The following is a 19280-nucleotide window of genomic DNA, read 5'->3' as shown; positions in this document are numbered from 1 at the left end:
GGCCCTCCATGTTGGTCATTGATCTCAGTGATTTGGTGCTAGTGCAGGGAAGCAGGCCAATCTTTCTTCTGCCCTCGAGCTACAGATCTCTGTACAATTAAATCTCTGAAATCACAGTATTTTAACAGTTGTGGTGTAATCATGCAGGATATCCAGTTCAAAACTTGAAGGCAGCTGACTAGTTTTTAACAACAATAGTAAAACAATTCATTGTGCAGAAATTAACTTTTCATCAAACATTCAGTGACTGCAGCTGGGACCCGGTATTATTTCTGTCACCAACATTGCCTGAAGCGGATGAAATTAGTGGTGCTGTTTAAAGGCTAAAATGTACACTGTGCAGACATCTAAATACCATAGAGAGCTGTCCGCAAAATTCAATTCAGTTTATTTATATAGCGCCAATTCACAACACATGTTGTCTCAAGGCACTTCACAAAAGTCAGGTGCATACGATCCAATTAATCCTAACAATTGAACAGTGCAGTCAGATTCAGTTATTTATTCAAATTGGTTAAAAAGTTTTTCTATCTAAGGAAACCCAGCAGATTGCATCGAGTCAGTGACTTGCAGCATTCCCTCCTCCTGGATGAGCATGTAGAGACAGTGGACAGTCACTGGTGTTGGCTTTGCAGCAATCCCTCTTACTGAGCATGCATGTAGGGACAGTGGAGAGGAAAAACTCCCTTTTAACAGGAAGAAACCTCCAGCAGAACCAGGCTCAGTGTGAGCGGCCATCTGCCACGACCGACTGGGGGTTTGAGAGAACAGAGCAGAGACACAAAGAGAACAAAGAAGCACTGATCCAGGAATCCTTTCCATGGGAAGGAAAAGGAAATGTTAATGGATGTAGCTCCTTTAGTCGTTTCATCTAGAAAGAAAGAACAGATAAACTCTGAGCCAATTTTCAAGGTTAGAGTCTGAAAGAGAGCACATAGAGTTAGTCACAGTAAAAGCTCAGTCAATTTCCATGTCTAGGAGAGAGAAAGGGTTAAACACTGAAAGACAGGGCTATGTGGATCATCGGTAGAGGGTGAGCATTAAGTTGTTGCCAGCAGAAGCTCGGACGATGCCCCTCTCCAGAAAGGTGTCACAGGTAGACACAGAGCCAGGCCAGGTGTAGCTTCTAGGAAGAGAAAAGAAAGAACAAGGTTAAAAGCTGAAATAACAGCAAATAATGCAAAATTGGAGAGTAGTGTGAGAATGTAGCGAAGAGGGTGAAAGTAGTCATTATGTCCTCCAGCAGCCTAAGCCTATAGCAGCATAACTACAGAGATAGTTCAGGATAACCTAAGCCACTCTAACTATAAGCTTGATCAAAAAGGAAAGTTTTAAGCCTAGCCTTAAAAGTACTCAAGGTGTCTGCCTCACGGACTAAAACTGGGAGCTGGTTCCACAGGAGAGGAGCCTGATAACTAAAGGATCTGCCTCCCATTCTACGTCTAGAGACTCTAGGAACCAACAGTAAACCTGCAGTCTGAGAACAATGTGCTCTGTTAGGAATATATGAAACAATCAGATCTCTGATGTATGATGGAGCTAGATCATTAAGGGCTTTATATGTGAGGAGGAGAATTTTTAATTCTATTCTGGACTTAACAGGGAGCCAATGAAGGGAAGCTAAAATAGGAGAAATATGATCTCTCTTTTTAATTTTCATCAGAACTCTTGCTGCAGCATTTTGAATCAGCTGAAGGCTTTTAACTGCATTTTGTGGACATCCTGATAGTAAAGAATTACAATAGTCCAGCCTTGAAGTAACAAATGCATGGACTAGTTTTCAGCGTCACTACTAGATAGGATATTTCTAATTTTGGCGATGTTGCAGAGACGAAAGAAGGAAATCCTAGAAACCTGTTTTAATATGGGATTTAAATGCCCTCTTTCACCGTGCAATTATTGTTTTATTCACTAAACCAAACGGTGGGTCCATGCAAGCTGTAGTCATACCATTTTATCTGTTAAATGGTATGCTGTTCCAGTTTGTTTTTACTTTATGTAACATGTTATTTCATTATTGTCTTCTTCCGTCTTCCCTGATCCTTTTGCCACACTGTTCATGCCTCTTGAACCTTGTGTGCCTAATTTTCCCACTTCGGACACTCCTTCCCCATCTTTATCCTGGATATCTTCTCCACATGTCTTCTCTGTTTTGACTGGAGATTGCAGAGTGCAGTGTAGCACCCATTGCGATGGAGGACAGTGACCAAGAGCTTTCCTCTTCATCAGATGAGCAGAACTCCTGCCCATCCTCACCCAATCAGATCAGCCACCACAATGCTGCACAGGTATCTCTGCCACTCCAGAGAAGCTTTCTGAGGGTCACTGCAACATGTACTTTGATGCACTTTTCTGAAAGTTAAATAAGTTAGATAAAGGTTAGTGACCTACAGTGCATTGAAAAAGTATTGCTCCTCCTTACAGATTTTGTCTATTTTGGCTTATTGTCGCACTTAAATGTTTAAGTTCATTAAACTAATTTGACGAAGGTAAACAACCTCAGCTTTCAAATGTATAGTGTTTTTATTAAGGGAAGACAGCTGTGAAAAACAACCTGGTCCTATGTGAAAAAGTAATTACACCCTTTCCGAAATCATAAATCAACTTAAAATATTCAGATTTTTTGGAAAGCTGAGTTCAGTTTTACTTGTCAGGCTTCATTACTGCTACTCTTGTAGAATTAAATGGAACCTGATTGACAGCATGGAGTAGGCCAAAGGATATTAAAAAGCAACCCATCATGCCCTGATCTAAAGAAATCCAGGAACAGATGAGAAACAGTCATGGAAAGAGTTACAAAGCCATTTCTAAGGCTTTGGGACTCCAGCAAACCACAAGGAGATGCTTTATCCACAAATGGAATAAACATGGAACATGTCAACCTTCCCAGGAATGGCATACAAACATTACTCCAGAGTAACCTCCTGGATTACTAATTTTATCCTAAAATGGCATCCAGGACAGTATTCCAATATGAAAACCACTGACAAGCAAAATAACACATAGGATCATTCTCATATTTGCCAAACATTTTGATGATCCTAAAGGCTTTTGGAAAATATTTTGAGGACCGATGACACAAAAATCAAACTTTTTGAAAGTTGTGCATCCCTTTAGATCGGGGATAAAACTATCTAACCTCATAAGTCCCGAAGGAAAATGTCTGGCCATCAGTTTGTGACCTTGGGCACATACATACTTGGGTTATGCAACCGGAGAACAATCTGAAGCACAACAAGAAGTCCACCCCTGAATGGCTCAAGAACAAAATGGTTTAGAGTGGCCTATTCAAAGTCTGGACTTCAATTGGATTAAGATGCTGTGGCATGAACTTCAACAGGGCTTCATGCTCAGAAAAGTATAAACAGAAAAAATCTGTAAGGGGGCAAGCCCTTTTTTACACCACTGTGTGCCTTGATGCATAAATATGGATGTTCTTGTAAATTCTTCATTATCTTTTGACATCAAAACTACGACGACTATCAAAGAACATCAACACATTTATTTCTCGTGTTGTCCTTAGAGCAAAACTGAATCGGCTGGTCAGCCGTCACATAAAAGCAGGAATTGGTATCAATAAGGAAAACCTGATCTAACCTTTTCGACCCAAATCACTTTTAAAACTCAAATAGTTGGAAATCAGATTAAGGTAAAAGACAACTTAGTTTATGGTAAAGTTATGCACTTAACATAGTTTAATTTTAATTGATTTGTTGGGAATTTTTAGGATTTATGATCCACTGACAAAAACAGGCGGTGCTAATGTTCACCTGTATTTGTCAGTCTTCTGATGAAAGTAAAGACCAGATAAATTTGTCCCAACATTTAGCGTATTGCTCCTCTAGTTAAAGGCAAGTTAAAGTCAAATTCAGTTGAACCTTTTGTGTTTATGTGCTTGTAAAAACACGATACAATTAAATAACCACAAATATCTTCACAAATAACTAGCCTGGCTTGGCATTAAATGTTGGCAGAATATCTCTGTTTATGTTGTTTTTACAAAGACTGCATAAAGAAAGAGACGTTGAAGAGAAATTAAAACCATGAACATCATTTCTAAAATCATGTGCCCTCTTGGATCTCTGCACCTTTCCCTATACTTTTCGCACTGTTTCTCCTCCTCACCCTCCACCCTGCCTCACCCATCCACTCCGGCCTTGGTGTGTCTCTAGCATTTGAGCCATTCAGACGACTCAGAGGTGGAGAACATAATGCTTGATCCTCCACATCACGGAGGGCATAGCCCAAACCACCAGCATGGCCACGAAGCTCACAATGCTGTAGAAGAGATTGAGGGCCAGGACCGGCCCCTCACCCCGTCTCATTTGCAGCCCCCCGTGGCGTATCGAGCCCAGTCAGATTCAGGTTCAGATACCACCTTGTCGCAGAGCAGAAGTGTGGAGTTTGAGTTGCCATCTCCCATCAGTCCCTCCAGACCAAGGAGCCCCTGGGCTCTGTTTGATCCATACAGCAATAATGAGGTAAAATGAGGAGTCTCAGTGAACTACAGAGGTTTAAAGACTGCATGCTTTGAAGTGTTGATACAGATTGATGTTTTTCAAAGCAGTGTGCTGTTGTATCTGAAAAACAAGTCGGTTTTTGTTTTTCTTGTAACTTGAGATGACGATTTTAGCCCTTCAGGTGTTGTTGACTACCTGGTAGCAGAGCAATCATTTTAAGTCTGTTTATGGTTGTTTGTTTCTTTTATTTCAAACATGTTAGACAGATAGAAAACTACAATATAATAATTTATAATAATGTATAAATGAAAAAGTGGTAATAAAACAACAAACAAATAAGAAGGAAACTCTATATTTACATTAGAACAACTCTGTTTCATGTCCCAAATGGGGGGGAAGTAGAAATGTATTTATCTAACCCTTGTTTGCTTTTATCTAAATTTGACTAAATTAGCTAACAATGTGTGTTTATGAACATCTGTGTTATTGTTTGTTTATATGGCTTTTTTTTTACTCTTACCAAGTATTCCAATGCTGTTTTGTATGTATTGCCCCACACCTCCTTCCAATAATCCCAGTGTGGCAAGATTAGTGAAGAATGAGACATCAGTGGAAATTGCTATGTATTTTATTTGGTTAAATAAAACACATTGCAGTACAATTGATACTTTGTTCACATACAGTTTAAATAATCTGGGTCCAAACACTCACCCCTGAGAGATCCCATGGGTCATGTCCAAACATTGTGATTCATAATGAACAATCTGCCACCTATTTAGTAAATAGTTTTACTTCTGTGTTTACTTTCAGGACCCAGACAAGGAGTATGTGGGCTTTGCAACACTGCCAAACCAGGTGCACCGCAAATCTGTCAAGAAAGGGTTTGACTTCACTCTCATGGTGGCTGGTAAATCCCTTATTTACACTTTTTTGACATTTGATCCTAAGTCCAGCTTTGACTGAACTTGAAGAACCTGCTAATCACAGGGTTTTAAGCCCTGCTGATTTGGTCTTTGTTGTTCTTTGTTTGAAGGTGAGTCTGGCTTGGGAAAGTCCACCCTGGTCAACAGTCTGTTTCTCACAGATTTGTACAAAGATAGGAAGCTGCTTAATGCTGAAGGTGAGGAAACCGCAGCTTTGAACTTTGGTGCATTTGTTGTGTTATGGCTCATATTTGAAATCTTTCCTCAGAGAGGATCACCCAGACAGTTGAAATCACCAAGCACACTGTGGATATAGAGGAGAAAGGTGTGAAGCTGAAGCTCACCATTGTGGACACCCCTGGATTCGGTGATGCTGTGAACAACACTGAATGGTACAAATCAAATGTGTTCAATACGTAATTTGGCTTCTCTTGCCCAGGGATTAAAACATCATGTGCTCTCACTGAGCTGTTGTATAATCTGCACCGTTTGAGAGGCTGAACGTCCCTTTGTGTTTCTGTTGCAGCTGGAAGTCAGTGGCTGACTACATCGACCAGCAGTTCGAGCAGTACTTCAGGGACGAGAGCGGCCTCAACCGCAAGAACATCCAGGACAACCGTGTACACTGCTGTCTTTATTTCATTTCACCCTTCGGTCATGGGTATGAGAAACTGTCCATCCCGGCAGTTAGCCTGCTTCATGGTTGTTTTCCATTTGTCCATCCATTCATCCATCCTTCAATCCATCCATACGTCATTTCTAATATACATCCGTCCTTCTGTGAAGCCTTCTATCTTATCAGTCCGTCCATCAGTCCATTCATCCATCCATCCATGGAAATATCTAAGTGATCTGTTGTGATCTGTAGTGAAATATTGTATTTATATTTCTTGTATTTATATTTGAACAGTGGGTTAAAAAACAACTGACAAGTCTAGAAATTAGAGTTTGTAAAAGTATGAAGGTTTGACATGGAAAATGTGTTGGAAATCTGTCATTCTCTTTATGAAAATCTACTGTACCAGGGTTTACTCACTGTGCAGTCAGCCCATACATAGTAAAAGAGGCAATGCTTAAGTTTTTACCCTGTGCAGCTCTAAGATGCCTCCAGGAGACTTTAGATCCTGTGATGAGCTGTTTTTGCTGATTTGGTGCTTTTCATCACGTTTGTGCGCACTCAATGTTCCACATCGCTGTGCTTCTCATTGACCAAGCATTCAGCAAAAATATCCCTTCAGTGGATTTCAGAGTTAAAGATGTGGAGATTGGGGTCCCTCTGTGGGTCTGTGTTCACAGTTACCCATTAGAGGCCACACCTGCCTACCTAATGCAGCCAATATCTGCTCATACTAAATAACGGACTCATCAGACATTTAAAATTAAAATGTTTGTACTCAGGCTTCACATTTAAAGGTAGGTAAAATGACAGTTAAAGATTCTTTATAATTTGTATAACCACTACAACAAAGTCCACCAGAATCTATGGAAGTTACAGGCTTCTTCTGTAACAGTAAATCATCATGAAGTTGTTTCTTTAACAGTACGGTTGGTGATCATTTGTTGCTAAAGGAGATGTTTCCCAGAGTGCTTCAATGTGTTTTCTGCTCCTTCCAGCCTTCGGCCTCTCGATGTTGAATTCATGAAGGCTCTGCATGAGAAGGTTAATATTGTACCTATTCTGGCCAAAGCTGATACACTCACCCCAAGCGAGGTCAAGAAAAAGAAAATTAAGGCAAGGCGATCGATAGATTGTAGATGCTCTGTCTCACAATACTCATCCTGTAAATGCATCACAAATCTTGCATTCATGTGTGTTTTCATCAGTCATAACTAAATTCTTACAGCCAAGCGCATGTTGTCCCCACAGATCAGAGAGGAGATTGAGCAGTACGGCATCAAGATCTATCAGTTCCCTGACTGTGACTCCGATGAAGATGAGGAGTTTAAGCAACAAGACCACGAGCTGAAGGTGAGCACTCAATCTCCCACATTTTATTGCGCTCTTCTTCTCCTGTCATGTTTTCTACAGTTTGAGATAGCAGTGTGTGTTCAAGTGCAAAAAAGCTGCTGTTTTATTAACAACCTGATCTGCAACAACCGAGCTATGGAAGCAAATCGTTACCATATTTCAAATGAAAAAGCATTTCCAGAAATGCTTTTTCATTTTAAGAATGTGGCTGCGTTACTTGACCCATAAATAAAATTAGTAATCAATTATCCTATTTGCATTTGCATTTTCTTCTTCACGACTGCACATTTTATGCCATAATCAAAAAGAAAACAAAGCAGACATTGCTTTTTCGTTTTCGTGGTCTGCCCGCAAAGTACTGCCCAGAACTCGAAAACGAAAAAGCATTCCGAGCGGCGGGCGCAGCAGAGTGACGTCAGCAGCCGCTCTTCCTCAGCTCCCTGCAGACCGAGCTACCCATCTTGTTCTGTAGGGGGCGCTGTGCACGTCTGCATTGCATTACATTGCAAACGTGCCGAGAAATTGATTGAATTGCAGCAGGGCCGAGCTCAATTTGTGGCAGTGGCAGGCAGAACTGCCACAGCCTGCCGCAGGGTGACACGGGATTCCGCGAGGATGCCAGAAGGTGCCAGACCGGCCGTAAAAGCTTGCCAATGCGGTTGCCGCTGTTTTTGTGGAAGCTGATGCTGATTATCGGCAAACGGGATGTCATTGTTGTTATAGCCTGTTACCTTTAAATAATGATTTCATTATTGATTATTATTTAATAAACAGCTTTAGACCCATAACATAAGGTGATTGTATTTACTTGACATGGAAAATAAATAGCACTATGTGTATGTGTGACGTGTTGAAAGGATGACGAAGATTTATTGTACAAACAGCCGGTTTATTATAAAGCACGAGCGGCTATTCTGAATTGTCACTCACAGAAAAATATAAATAAATGCTTAAAAACACGCTGGATGTCCCAGGACATAAGGCTGCCACCGAAACTACCAGTTCTTCCTGCCACTGCCACAAATTGAGCTCGGCCCTGCTGCAATTCAATCAATTTCTCGGCACGTTTGCAATGTAATGCAATGCAGACATGCACAGCGCCCCCTACAGAACAAGATGGGTAGCTCGGTCAGCAGGGAGCTGAGGAAGAGCGGCTGCTGACGTCACTCTTCTGCGCCCGCAGCTCGGAATGCTTTTTCGTTTTCGAGTTCTGGGCAGTACTTTGCGGGCAGACCACGAAAACGAAAAAGCAATGTCTGCTTTGTTTTCTTTTTGATTATGGCATAAAATGTGCAGTCGTGAAGAAGAAAATGCAAATAGGATGATTGATTACGAATTTTATTTATGGGTCAAATAATGCAGCCACATTCTTAAAATGAAAAAGCATTTCTGGAAATGCTTTTTCGTTTTCAAATTTTACATTTCAAATTGAATTTTGGTATCTATTTCCTAGGGTACATTTTGAAAAATAAATCTCAAATGTCTTTTTTATTTTAATTTAGTGGAAGAATGAGCAATCTTGAAAAAGAAAATTAAAATGCAAATAGGATTATTGATTATTTTTGAAAATGCTTTTTCATTTGAAATATGGTAACGATTTGCTTCCATACCGAGCTGCATCTTAGGAGCTATGGGCAAAACGAAAGGCATGTTATAACCCTAAATGTTCATGTATTTTATTGGGATTTTATGTGATACACCAACACAAAGTATGAATAACGGTAAAGTGGAAGGAAGGTTTTACAAATTAATATCTAAAAATAGTGGAACGTGTTTGTCTCTCATACCCCTAAATAAAACCCAGTTCAGTAGTCACCTAAGTAGTAAATAAAGCCCACATGTGTGTCTGAGGGCTTCAGAGGTTTGTTAGAGAACATTAGTAAACAAATAGAATAGAAAGTTCTGGAGAAGTTTAAAGCAGGATTATAAAACAATATCACAAGCTTTGAAATATGGAGAGCCGTTTCATTCAAAATTAAATAAATAAATAAATACTGCTATTGATGAATTATTAATAAATATTCCATGAAATAAATAAATAACCCCATGAAATAAAACAAAATAATTATCTTAAAAGAACTGTTCATCTTATTTTATTTTATTTACTTAAAGATTTATTTATTTAATTCATAATGCAGTTTTATTTTGTGACACTTTTATTTTGTAAAGCTACTTTACGTATTTCAGTGACTTTTACTTTTTAACTCCGTTTTAATTTTAAGCTCTTTTTATTTCATATTCTTATATTCAAATGAGGGGGCGGAGTTTTATATGTGGGGCGGCGCTGGGACAGCAGGGCCGAGCTCAATTTGTGGCAGTGGCCGTCAGAAGCATGCCGGAGCTGCTGCTGCCAGTGCCTCTAGCTCCCCTGGTGCCAGACCGGCTGTAAAAACGTGCCACAGCGGTTGCCGCTGTTTTTGTGGAAGCCAATGTTGATTATCGGCAAATGGGATGTCATTATCGTTATAGGCTGTTAATTTTTTTTATAAATTTATTTATGATTTTTCAAAGTTAAACAGCCAAGACAGAAAAAAAACGACAGCAAAAAAAAGTAAACAAAAACAACAAGAACAAAAACCAACAAGACAAAACAGTGTCAGCTTACTGGAGAACGGATAAAAGAGGATAAAATATGAACACATCAGACCGTAGAGCATAATCAAGCGCGAGGCAAGAGTCAAAGGGAACAACAGACATTTCTGGAGACATCGTATCAAACAGTTCACCATAAAACACGGAATATCAATAAAAGATGAAAGCAATAAATTATGACAGTAATAACAATAATAATAAAGAAGAAAAGAAATTTTAATTAAATAAAAAAAATACAGGTCCAGATGAGTGCGACAGTCATTTTAGCCCATTATTTTGTATGTATCTATTAAAAGGAGCCCACACATCACGGAACTAATGATGGTTGTCTGACAAAGAGTATCGAATTTCTTCAAGATAGATACAGGACACCATATCATTAAACCATTTCTTAAAACAAGGAGGGGTAGAGGATTTCCATTCCCGCAGAATAACCCGCTTTGCAACCACCAAATCAAACATTAGAGCCTGCTGCACAGACATAGGAAGAGTAAGAGAGAATTTAGAGCAACCCAAAATTATCAAATGTTTATCCGGATATAGAAGCTTGTCATAAATGTTACTATAAAATTTAAATATCCTGCACCAGAAGTCTGTAAGCTTAGGGCAGGAGCAAAACAGATGACCCAAAGTCCCATCATCTGATTTACATTTATCACATGTTGGTGAGACACAGGAAATAGCTTATTGAGTTTGGTTTTAGAAAAGTGCAGACGATGGATAACCTTGAATTGCATAAGTTGCAATCTAGAATTAATGGAGAAGGTTTTGATTCTTGACAGACTCAGATCCCACAGCTCATCTGAAATCTCACCAAGTCTATCAGAGGCCCAGGCCTCTTTTATATGATTAGTAGATGGGGATGAACTGAAAAGATTAACAAATTGAGAAATTAGCTTTTTAGAGGTAAAGGGCTTTTTTATAAGGTCATAGAAACTATGCTGCACCGGTATGGTTTCAAAGTGGGGGAAATGCTGTCTGACAAAATTACGAGCTTGCAAGTACCTGAAAAAGTGGCTAGAAGGAAGACCAAATTTTGATTGGAGTTGTGTGAAGGAAGCAAAGTTATTATTGATGTATAAATCCTTAACAACAGCTATACCCTTTTTTAACCAGTGCTTAAAAACTACATCCATATTGCCTGGCTTAAAATTCTGAAAAATAGGAGCATAGATGGAAAAACCAAGGAGATTCAGGACAGTCTTTATCTGCTTCAGAATCCTGAATGAATTTTTTAGTATAAAATTATCCTTCAGCAACTGAAAAGGCAAGGAAAAATTGGAAAATAGTACACCAGCAAGAGAGGAAGTAGTAAGTGCTAAGGACGCAAGGTTTTCATTCAGCGGCCAGTTGGCCAATAGCAAGTCAACCTCTTCACCCCTCGGATAGACATGACTCCAAAAAACCCAGGTTCTGGCATTACAAGCCCGGTAATAATAACGTCGAACAGGAAGGCCTAGGCCCCCCTCAGCAGTAGGTTTCTGTAGGTGATACTTTGAGATTGGAGAATGTTTACCGACCCAGACAAAAGGAATTATCTTTTTCAAAATATACCCATTTATCTCACTGCTTCCTTTTTTAAGATGATAGATTCCATTATAAGTCAATTTCGGGAGGACCACCATCTTAACAACATTAACACGACCAATCAAGGAAAGGGGGAGGAGCTTCCACCCGTCGACCATAGATCTAAGTTTATTGATTAAATCCAGAAAGTTATGTTTAAAAAGGAGTTTAGGGTTCCATGTGATATTTATCCCCAGATACTCAAAATAACTAGCGGAAACTTTGAATGGCAGGTTACTAAGAAAAGCAGTGTCCAGACCATTTGAAAGAGGCATAAATAGACTTTTGTCCCAATTTATAGTAAAACCGGAAAACTTGCCAAATTTTTTTATAAGAGTAAGAAGCAGAGAAAGAGAGATTGTGACATCTGAAAGAGTCAAGATAACATCGTCTGCGTAAAGGCCAATGGGACTATCTGTAACATAGTCCGAAATGCCAGTGATCAGCGGATGGGTCCTAGTGGAAATAGCAAGGGGTTCCATGACCATGTGTGTGTATGACGTGCTGAAAGGATGACAAAGACTTATTGCACAAACAGCTTCCACAAAAACAGCGGCAACCGCCGTGGCAGGCTTTTACGGCCGGTAAGGCACCTTCTGGCACCCTCCCAGAATCCCCTGGCTCCCTCCAGCATGCTGTCTTCTGGCGGCCTCAGCCACGAATTGAGCTCGGCCCTGCTGTCCCAGCGCCACCCAGCAGATAAAACTCCGCCCCTTCATTTGAATATAAGAACATGAAAAAAAATAGCTTAAAATTTAAAACGGGGTTAAAAAGTAAAAGTCACTGAAACTCTTAAAGTAGCTTTACAAAATAAGTGTCACAAAATAAAACTGCATTATGAAATAAATAAATCTTTAAGTAAATTAAATAAATCTATTTCATGGGGATATTTATTTATTTCATGGACTATTTATTAATAATTTATCAGTAGCAGTATATATTTATTTATTTAATTTTGAATGCAACAGCTCTCCATATTGAAAATCTCACAGAATCAATCCGTCATCCAAAAATGGAAATTTTATGGCCCAGTTAAAAACCTACCAAACATGGCTGTCCACCTAATCTGACATGCCAGGTAAGGAGAGCAATAATCAGAGAAACACCCAAGATTTCCATGGTTTCTCTGGAGGAGCTTCAGACAATTACAGCTCAAGTGGAAGAATCTGTTAACAGGACCATTATGAGTTGTGGACTCCCAAGAATAAGTCCTTTATGTAATGGTGACAAAAACAAAGCTATTGTTGAGAGGAAGCCAGTAGAGGTCCCTTTTTAGGGTTTTTCACAAGCCATGTTGGGGACACCGCAAATACTTGGAAGAAGGTGCTTTGGCCAGATAAGAGCAAACTTGAACATTTTGGCGTACAGCTATATATGGTGGAAAACCAACGCCGCACATCACCCTGAAAAAGAGCATCTCTATAATGAGACTTGATGGTGGTAGCTACATGCTGGAGGATTTTCTTCTGCAGGGAGTTGATAGGAGGATGGAGGGAGCTAAATACAGGAAGAAAGCCTGTTAGAAGCTGCAAAAGACTTAAATCTGGATCAGATGTTCTCCTTCTCCTCTCCTGAGAATCTGTGGCATCGATGTTCCTAGATCCTCTTCATGCAAACTCACTGAGCTTGAGTTAGTCTGCAACGACAAGTTGGAAAATATTTAACTCTCTATACCTGCAAAGCTGGTCGACTTGTCCTAAAAAACTGTGGCCGTAATTACAGAACAAAATTGTAATGTAAAGTATTGACTGGGGTGAATATAAATGTAAGCCACACTTTTCAGATTTTTATTTGTAAAAAAAAAAAAAAATTCAAAGCTATTCATATTTTTTGTTTGAATTCACATTTATGCACCACTTTGTTTTGGTCTCCTATGTAAAATCCAGATAACATCAGTTGAAATTTGTGTTTGTAACGAGACAAAATGTGACCAAGTTCAAGTGTTTTGAACTGTTTTGCAAGTCATTGTGCAATAAGTCACTGCTTTCCATCTTTACAGTTTTGTTCAGGCAACCTTTTTTTTCACAATTTATTTGTGCAGCGACAAATAAGGTGGCAGATTTTTACCAGGAAAGTTATCTGTCCCTCCTCGTGTCCTTGGGTGTTGATTGATGACATTTACTCCAGAATTAAAGAAAAAACTAAAGTGACAATAAAGTGTTTGTGTGTTTGTTGTTTTTTTTTAAGCCTCCATTTCTAAATGGGCTGTAATGAGCTAAATAAGGAAACTTAATCAAGACAAGGATTTATGTCAGAATAAAAAAAAAAGCCATTAGAGAGACTCCACTGTAGCATTCGGTACTGTACCGGTCCATTATTAAAGAGACCCATTTTGACCTGCTGATGCTTTAGAGACATCATTCTAACTCTGGGTAATTTCTGTTTTTCTTTAAGGAGAGCATTCCTTTTGCAGTAATTGGCAGCAACACAGTGGTAGAGGCCAAAGGGAAGAGGGTGAGGGGCCGCCTCTACCCCTGGGGCATCGTAGAAGGTACTTCACAAGTTAAAGTGATTTCTAGTGACAAAATCTAGAAAACTGCCTCATTAAAGATCCATCTGCCACTGAGCTTAATAGACGTATGGTTTATAAAGAAACTTTGGTCGTCTCTGTGTGCTTCAGTGGAAAACTCTGCTCACTGTGACTTCATTAAGCTGAGGAACATGCTGGTACGCACACACATGCAGGACCTGAAGGATGTGACCCGAGAGACTCACTACGAGAACTACAGAGCACAGTGCATCCAAAGCATGACCCGCATGGTTGTAAAGGAACGAAACCGCAAGTACGTTCACAACGGACAAACTGTTAAAATGATGTTGAGTTACATGGTGTGGATGTAAGCGCTAACAGTTACCTATCAAAGAGAAAACCCCTGGTTTCTCAAAAGAAAAACAATTCTGGAGGTAAATAAAAATGAAGCCATATCTCTTTGCAGTAAGCTAACCAGGGAGAGCGGCACAGACTTCCCCATCCCCGTGATCCCCGGAGCGTCAGAGAGCGAGACGGAGAAGCTCATCCGAGAGAAAGACGAGGAGGTACGGAGCGCCGACCGTGAGCAGGAGTCACATCCCAACCCAGAGCACGAGTCTCGGCATGAGTCTGAGCACCATGAGCCCTCAGACTCTCAGCCCAGCAAAGGGACACGCTCAGATCAGACAGCTGACCAAGCCCTCTGATGTTGTTTAGCTCACAGAACGTTTTTATCTCAAAGTCCCTCTGAACTTAGACTGAAATACAGTATTTATACACATATTTGCACTTTTAGAAGAAGATTTGATATAAAACTGCCGTTGTTACAGAGAACATTGATTTAGAGCAAAACATTCGTCCTAGGATCCTAGGAACTAAACTCATCATCACAACATTAATCTTCTCATCAGAATAAAAATGTGCAGCAAATGTTTTAATAGAAGCAAATGAATCCATGTTACACCATGATTACATTATACATGTTTATTTGTTCAAAGTATCCACTTATTTCCCAGTTTAGTCTCTAGTCACAACGTGACAGTTGGATGGATTAATGTTTAAGTGCTGGTCACAAGTTTACATACACCCATCATCTCTGTGGTTGTTATAGTCACCTGGGGTTCTTAATGATATATCTGAATTATGAATCAGTGATTTTCTAAAACAAAACATATAATTTTAAAACTATACATACAGGCTCACATATATACTGACACCTCCACTAATACGTGGTTAAATATTTCTTAACAAGTTGCAGAAAAATCAAGCTTCTGATTTAATTCTTGTTGGAGACCTGTTCACCCATCATGGAGCCGATAAAATGTTTTTAAAGGCACAGATCTTGCTTTCAAACGTAGTCTACAGACGTTTAACTCTGCTAATGTTGGGGCCTTTCAGAAGTTTAATGTGAGCCTCTTTCATCCATTATAAAACCAGTTTTGATGAGTATTTGGGACCATTTTACTGGTGGAACACCCAACAGTCTCCAAGTTTCAACAGTCTAACCCAGATTGTGTCCTCTGATGAAAATAAATTGTTCAGGATGTTCTGGAAAAACTCCAAGGACCACCAAGGCTGGAGTCAGCTGTGAGCTAGATGGACTAAGTAGCTGCTGACTAAGAAAGAAAACTCTGCTCCAAAATCAACACTTTTAAGAGCACCGTAGTATCTTTCAAGCACCGTGGTGGTAGCAGCATGCTTTGGGTACGTTTAGCTGGCTTTATTAATGAATGAGATTCTGAAGGAAGACTGCTTCCAAATTCTTCAACTTTACCTCAAAACAACAGCGAGGAGGTTGAGACCTGGACCCAGTTGGGTTTTCCAACTTATGATCCTAAATATACTTTCAAACTGGTTTTGGAGTGGATAAAACAGGCTAACATTAAGCTTCTCAACCCTATTGATAACGCATGGATTAGGTTTAAATGTCGGGTCAGTACCAAGAAACTGATCAGTTCAAATGTGCTTCACCAATTCTGATTATAGAAAAAAAGTAATGAAGTATCCGACCTAAGATTATTCCAGAAGCTTGGTGATGGCTATAAAGAGCGCGTGATTTCTCAGCAGCTTGTGAGGATCATTAACTGAATGTTGGTGAGAGAGTGTGTGAATGTTTGAGCCTGTATGTATAATTTAGAACCTGTCTGGAGAATCTACATTCAATTCAAACTGATGCTACAGCTTGTTTGTTTGTTTTTAGGTTTATTCTAGTCAAAAAGTAATAATTCATGTCGATGATGAGTGTGTGTGTGTTAACCTCTGACAAGAACTGCAAACAAGATCAACCTCAGGATATTATCGATCAGCTCTGGATCATTTATTGAGTCAAACTGAGAAATAAATTCTTTAAATCCTTGTATGACTTCTTTTAGGAGAGTGAAGTAAAGCGCTGGTACTAGATATATTATAATAGTATTATAATAGTAAACTATTTATTCTAATAAGTATTATATTATTGAAAATGCCTTTGTTAAAGTGTTCCTAACATTTCAGTTCTTCAGATAAAAACCTAAAAATGAAGTATTTTATGTTTGATGTAGTTGTAGAGTAAATATTAGTGGATAATGTTTGATTTTCCCTCTCTCTCTCCCCCAATTAATCCCCAGAAATCTACTTATTTATGGAAATAAAAATAAATTTTTTTCCTCATTTGTTTTTATTTTATTTTAAATGGCATATTGTTTTAAGAATATAACTGCAGACTGACACATGAACAGCCTGCAGCTCACATTAATATGTTTTCGTATTCTGAAACACTCCTGCTTCGCTGTTCCCAGGTCACGTGATCCACGCCGATCACATGACCTTCCTGGTGTTATTGATTTGTTGTGTCTGTCCAGTCATGTTTAAATAATTAGCTGAGATCACACCGTCCACAGCCAGCTGACGTGCCCAGACTGTCATACTTCTGTTAAAGATGAAGCTGCGTCCTGTCTTTGACGTCTTCCTCGTCTTTCCTCACAGCTGCGGCGGATGCAAGAGATGCTGCAGAGGTTCCAGGATCATCTGGTCACCCAGAAAGATGGCTGTTAACAAAGGACTCTGCACATTAAAGTAAGAAATAAAGCGAAAACACCCAGGCACCCTTTATTCCACTGCTGAACACTGAGGTCCCCTGGGTGTTTGTCCACCCAGTCTCCACTCAGCCTCCTCAACAAGCATGCGACCCACCGACCTGCTGAGGAGATGGTAAGACCTGACCTTAGTGACTCTTTATCTTCTGAAGTCTAACAAACACCTGGTTACATATCAGAACTGTTAATTAGCCACATGATCACAAATGTTAATGAGGTTAATGTCAAAGTACTGGACCTGTCCACTTTCCTGTTGTCTTTATTTTCTCTGTAGATCAACCTGTTTTTGTTTTATTTAGTTGAGTTCTATGTCTTCCATATTTCTGTTTAATGACACCCAGCCACAGTCCTTCACTTTATATGGATACTATAGATTTTGACTCATTTGCCACTCATGTCATTATTGGTTCATTTTTATGTATATTTGTTGTATGAGTGTCTACATATTTAATTTTAGTTTCACCTCCAATGCCTCGCTTGGTGACTTTATGGATGTCAGGGGCACTGCTTAGTATTGGCCAGTAACGTCACATATTTACTTCCTGATATGTAATAACAGCAAATGACTTCCACAGGTATTAGCAGTCCTGGTGAAGGTATGTAAGGAGCCTTCAAATTAACGAGTCTTTAGTTGCAGTAGTGTAATCATACGCTGGAAAATGTAGAAAAATCCCATTTGGATTTGAGTTGATTTATTTAAAAGAAAAACTAAAATCACTGTTGCAACACTTATTGACACCTTTAACAATCTTCTAAGATAACTGTTTCAGTTGATCAGAGCATGTGGAAACGTTATATTAGTAATGAATGAGTTTTCTTGTCCCTAAGATACAAATGTTACACAGACCCGCTTCACTTTGCTGCTCTTCATAGACTCATGTTTATCTTGTCACCACGCACAGTGAGGAGGATGGAAAAATGGAGAATCATCGGTCAGATGGCGTTAAGATGGAAGAAAGCGTTTAAGTCGCAGACATTCCACAGGCAATGAGTATGTGGAGAAGCACCTCGTGCACACTGTTAAGCAGGGTGGAGGATCTGTGATGCTGTGGGCCAGTTTTCTTCCAGAGGTTCTAGGATTGCTTGAAACCATTTTTAAAATAATATTAATAATGATGAAGTCAGATTATGCCACTATATAAGAGATGTCCTTATTTTAAGGCTTTTTGCACATCTGCACCAGCGGTGCTGATGAATGCGGAGGACGCTGTAAATCACTAAATTACTTTATATGAAGTTCTATTGGGTCGGCCCAGGATGTGAAACATGAGGTGTGATGGCTCCGGTGGACGGTGTATTTATTTTTGCATGCAGTTTTCTAATGATGAGCTGAGTCTGCAGGTTTGTTTAATGGCCTTTAGGTTTTTGGAAAAAAATGTCAGGAACAGATATGTTTTTTATAGTTTGGTTGGACTTGGTGATGTTTTTTTACTTTAAGGTAACTCTTTAGTGGGGGGGCTGTAAATGTTAACATTAGCCCTTAAATATTACATTTGAATTGATTTTAAAGCATCATTTTGGGTTACATTTTTTGACATTCCTCCTGCTTCTGTCAGTAAGATAATATTTCTGTTTTTTAAAAATTGTTTTATATTAAACCTGACATCTGTTATTTTATGTTTCTTGGAATATATTTATGTATTGAATTTATACATTGACTGGTTTTGGAGGAAAGCTTATGAATTATAATGTAATAGCTCTACAGTTATATTGTAATAAAATATTTGAAACTGTCACTCTTAACTGGAAATTGTTGTATTTTTTATTACAGTGTAGAGATCATACAGAAGTGGGCTTTTTGTGTGTAAATATTCTTGAAGTACATTTCTGGGGTTAAATAATGTTAAAAGTCTCTAATTTCTGCGCTTTAAATCATATTTTTGGTGTCTGAAGTTTACAACTATAAAAAAAAACAAAAAAACACCGCCACCAGTTTTGGTTGTGCAAAGACACCGTTTAGAGATCAGTTCCAGCTCACCGTGACCAGACCTCAGACAAGACAAATGTAAGTGGCTTTTTTATTTGATGGTAATGAATTTGATTTATATAAACTAGTCATAATTTTCTTTCTGACAGAGTTTAAGTATCTCGGGGTCTTGTTCACGAGTGAGGGAAGAATGGAGCGGGAGATCGACAGACGGATCGGTGCAGCTGCCGCAGTAATGGGGGCACTGTTCTGGTCCATTGTGGTGAAGAGAGAGCTGAGCCGAAAAGCAAAGCTCTCGA

The 19280-nt window shown here is 39.2% G+C and overlaps 1 protein-coding gene across 5 annotated transcripts in view; it reads left to right on the top strand.

The window, feature by feature from the left end:
- Positions 1 to 18790, top strand: part of septin4b (septin 4b) — a 64715-nt gene extending 45925 nt beyond the window's left edge. For 3 of the 5 annotated variants that reach the window (XM_047391752.1, XM_047391754.1, XM_047391753.1), the window contains 10 exons: positions 5271 to 5367; positions 5494 to 5580; positions 5652 to 5775; positions 5910 to 6044; positions 6998 to 7115; positions 7251 to 7352; positions 13905 to 14001; positions 14131 to 14293; positions 14447 to 14546; positions 16945 to 18790. In XM_047391752.1, coding sequence (XP_047247708.1) covers positions 5271 to 5367; positions 5494 to 5580; positions 5652 to 5775; positions 5910 to 6044; positions 6998 to 7115; positions 7251 to 7352; positions 13905 to 14001; positions 14131 to 14293; positions 14447 to 14546; positions 16945 to 17013 — 1092 coding nt within the window. In that variant the 3' untranslated portion in view covers positions 17014 to 18790. Of the gene's footprint in view, positions 1 to 2162; positions 2289 to 4172; positions 4482 to 5270; positions 5368 to 5493; positions 5581 to 5651; positions 5776 to 5909; positions 6045 to 6997; positions 7116 to 7250; positions 7353 to 13904; positions 14002 to 14130; positions 14294 to 14446; positions 14547 to 16944 lie in introns of all 5 variants that reach the window. The other 2 variants (XM_047391750.1, XM_047391751.1) reach the window with 2 other exon arrangements.
- The last annotated feature ends 490 nt before the right edge of the window (positions 18791 to 19280 follow it).

This window comes from Girardinichthys multiradiatus, chromosome 18 (genome assembly GCF_021462225.1).
Source record: "Girardinichthys multiradiatus isolate DD_20200921_A chromosome 18, DD_fGirMul_XY1, whole genome shotgun sequence".
Classification (NCBI taxonomy): domain Eukaryota; kingdom Metazoa; phylum Chordata; class Actinopteri; order Cyprinodontiformes; family Goodeidae; genus Girardinichthys; species Girardinichthys multiradiatus.
The sequence above is the reverse complement of the archived record's forward strand: the minus strand, read 5'-3'. Positions and strand labels throughout refer to the sequence as shown.